Source organism: Cottoperca gobio, chromosome 12 (genome assembly GCF_900634415.1).
Source record: "Cottoperca gobio chromosome 12, fCotGob3.1, whole genome shotgun sequence".
Classification (NCBI taxonomy): Eukaryota; Metazoa; Chordata; class Actinopteri; order Perciformes; family Bovichtidae; genus Cottoperca; species Cottoperca gobio.
The window spans coordinates 2,358,632-2,360,932 of NC_041366.1; the positions used below are offsets into that span (position 1 = coordinate 2,358,632).

At 38.2% G+C, this 2,301-nt stretch overlaps 1 protein-coding gene across 1 annotated transcript in view; it reads left to right on the forward strand.

Annotated features, from left to right (window-relative positions):
- The first annotated feature begins 530 nt into the window (after positions 1–530).
- Positions 531–2,301, forward strand: part of reep5 (receptor accessory protein 5) — a 10,557-nt gene continuing 8,786 nt past the window's right edge. The window contains exons 1-2 of the mRNA XM_029444829.1: positions 531–752; positions 965–1,058. Of these exons, the coding sequence (XP_029300689.1) occupies positions 635–752; positions 965–1,058 (212 nt within the window). The 5' untranslated portion in view covers positions 531–634. The remainder of the gene's footprint in view (positions 753–964; positions 1,059–2,301) is intronic.

Consider the following 2,301-nt stretch of genomic DNA (forward strand, 5'->3'; position numbering starts at 1 on the left):
GACAAACCGCACATTAAACAAAGTTAAAGATGAATTTGATATATATTAATTTTTTTCTATAGATATCGCAATAATATAGTTATCATGAATTCTTTTGGCCCCGATAATCGTGTAGTGAAAATCTGATATTGTGCCCTAAATGCAATATTGTTTTCTTTTTATTCTGACACAGAATATACCCATAACTGCCCTAGTTAGTTAGTGCCACTATTTCCCCCACTATGACTACTTTGAGATTAACATGAATGTAAATGACATAGAAGTCTTTAATAATACATCCCTAATTCACAACCAATTGATTTTTGATAAATGCTTATTCCATTAGCCTATGTCATTCAAGCCATTTATCAGGTCAAATTACTAAATATTTTCTAGATGTGGGCCAAAGAAAACGATGTTCAGATATTAACCTGGGCTCTAATATACACGACATTGTGTATGTTTTTACTGATTAAAATGATTATCACTTCAACTTCGTGCTTTTATTTTGAAGCTTGTAGTTGGAGGCTGTATTGTACATCCTGTGTGACTTGACGCCTCTGAGCAGACAACAGCGTGTGTTGGTGTGCAGGGCTGTCGCAGTTTGATTCAGAACTCTTCCGTAATCAGCATCGATAAAGAAGGAAGTGCAGCCATGGCGCAGGGGCTCAAAGAAAGATTTGAGAAGTTTCTAAATGAGAAGAATCTAATGACAGATAGTCTGGCCAAAATCGAGGCAAGAACTGGCGTAAGCAGGACGTACATCGCTGTGGGTGAGTGTTGATAGGGAACCAGAAAGATCCAATGCATCACAGAGGAAGAGATACGTGAAGGACGGAGTCAGCGCGTGGCAGATTCAGCGTCATTTACCTTTCGACATAATATATTATATTTATTGTAATAAGCAGTGCAGTATTATATGTTAAGTAAAGTGTGCTATATTTGTGAAAAAGGCGTGACAAACATCTGGTGTGATTTGTTCCAGCTGTCATCGCTATCATCGCAGTTTACTTGGTCATCGGTTACGGAGCCTCCCTACTGTGTAACCTCATCGGCTTTCTTTATCCGGCCTACATATCGTAAGTGTATTATTCTTAGAGCACTTCTATCAAGGAGGGGCCTGCAGCACCCCACCCAACACACACACACACACACACACACACACACACACACACACACACACACACACACACACACACACAGTAGTAGCAGCATTGTCTTGATTATATTTTCAACTAAATGTATGTATGTAGGATACTGTAGTCAAATAGACGAATGTCTTTGGGCCCATTATTTCAATACAATGCTGGGTGATTTTTATCCATGTGGTTTCAACATTTGATCTACAACAAATGAGGTATACATAACATTTTTGCTTTTCATCTCTCGAGTGAATGCTGTACAGTTACATTTTTGGAGGACATTTTTCTATCCATTGCAGCTACCTCATAATCAGGATTATTTCATCAGGCTTGCCTAAACTCCTCCACAGCCACAGGTACATATTAATGGTAAACTGATCCTTATCTATAACATTAGTTGAGGTTCCTTCTGATAATCTTGTGATCACGACTTGATTATAAAATTTCCCCAAAAGAAACCCTGTTATGATGACGTAATTATTGCACAACTTGTGTTACGGGGGCTTCATGTAGTCGACAAAATATCACATGTTGCCCTACTTGTTCTCCTCGGTCACTTTGACTCCTTGTTCCTCTTGGTCCTCTTTGTCTCAAGGCTGTGAGGAAGGATCCGTGAGGAGACCGAGAGAGAATGAGCAGGATTATCTGCAGCTAACGAGAGACGTTCATTTTGTAATTACAAAAATATAACATTTGGTATCTTTAGTTAATGTTATGATCAGATCATTCTGTTGGGAGGTTGAGTTAAACATTTGAATATGAGAACACCTACTGATCTCAAAAGAACGTCAGTCCGATGAGTCTGAGAGTCAGTAACCACAAGCACTCAGCTTCCTTCCGTGTTTATACTTTATACTGTCATACTGCTTCAGACATTATGTAGCAGTGACATGATGGCTACATTAAATCAATGTGGTTTCATCTTTTATAATAATACAATAACCAATAACTTGGAGTTAGAAGGAATCAAGTTGTAAAGTAGAGTTACAATACATACCAAGTTACAAACAAATAAGAGTTTAGCAATTAAATGAATAGTTTAGTTAGATTTGATTGACGACACGTCTCTCAGGCAACCACAGCAAACAACCCAACCTAGTTTGGGGTATTTAGTTTGAAAAAGATTATTCCCACTCGAGATCCACTTTGAAGCCTGTTTTGGGAGCTTTGAACTGTATAT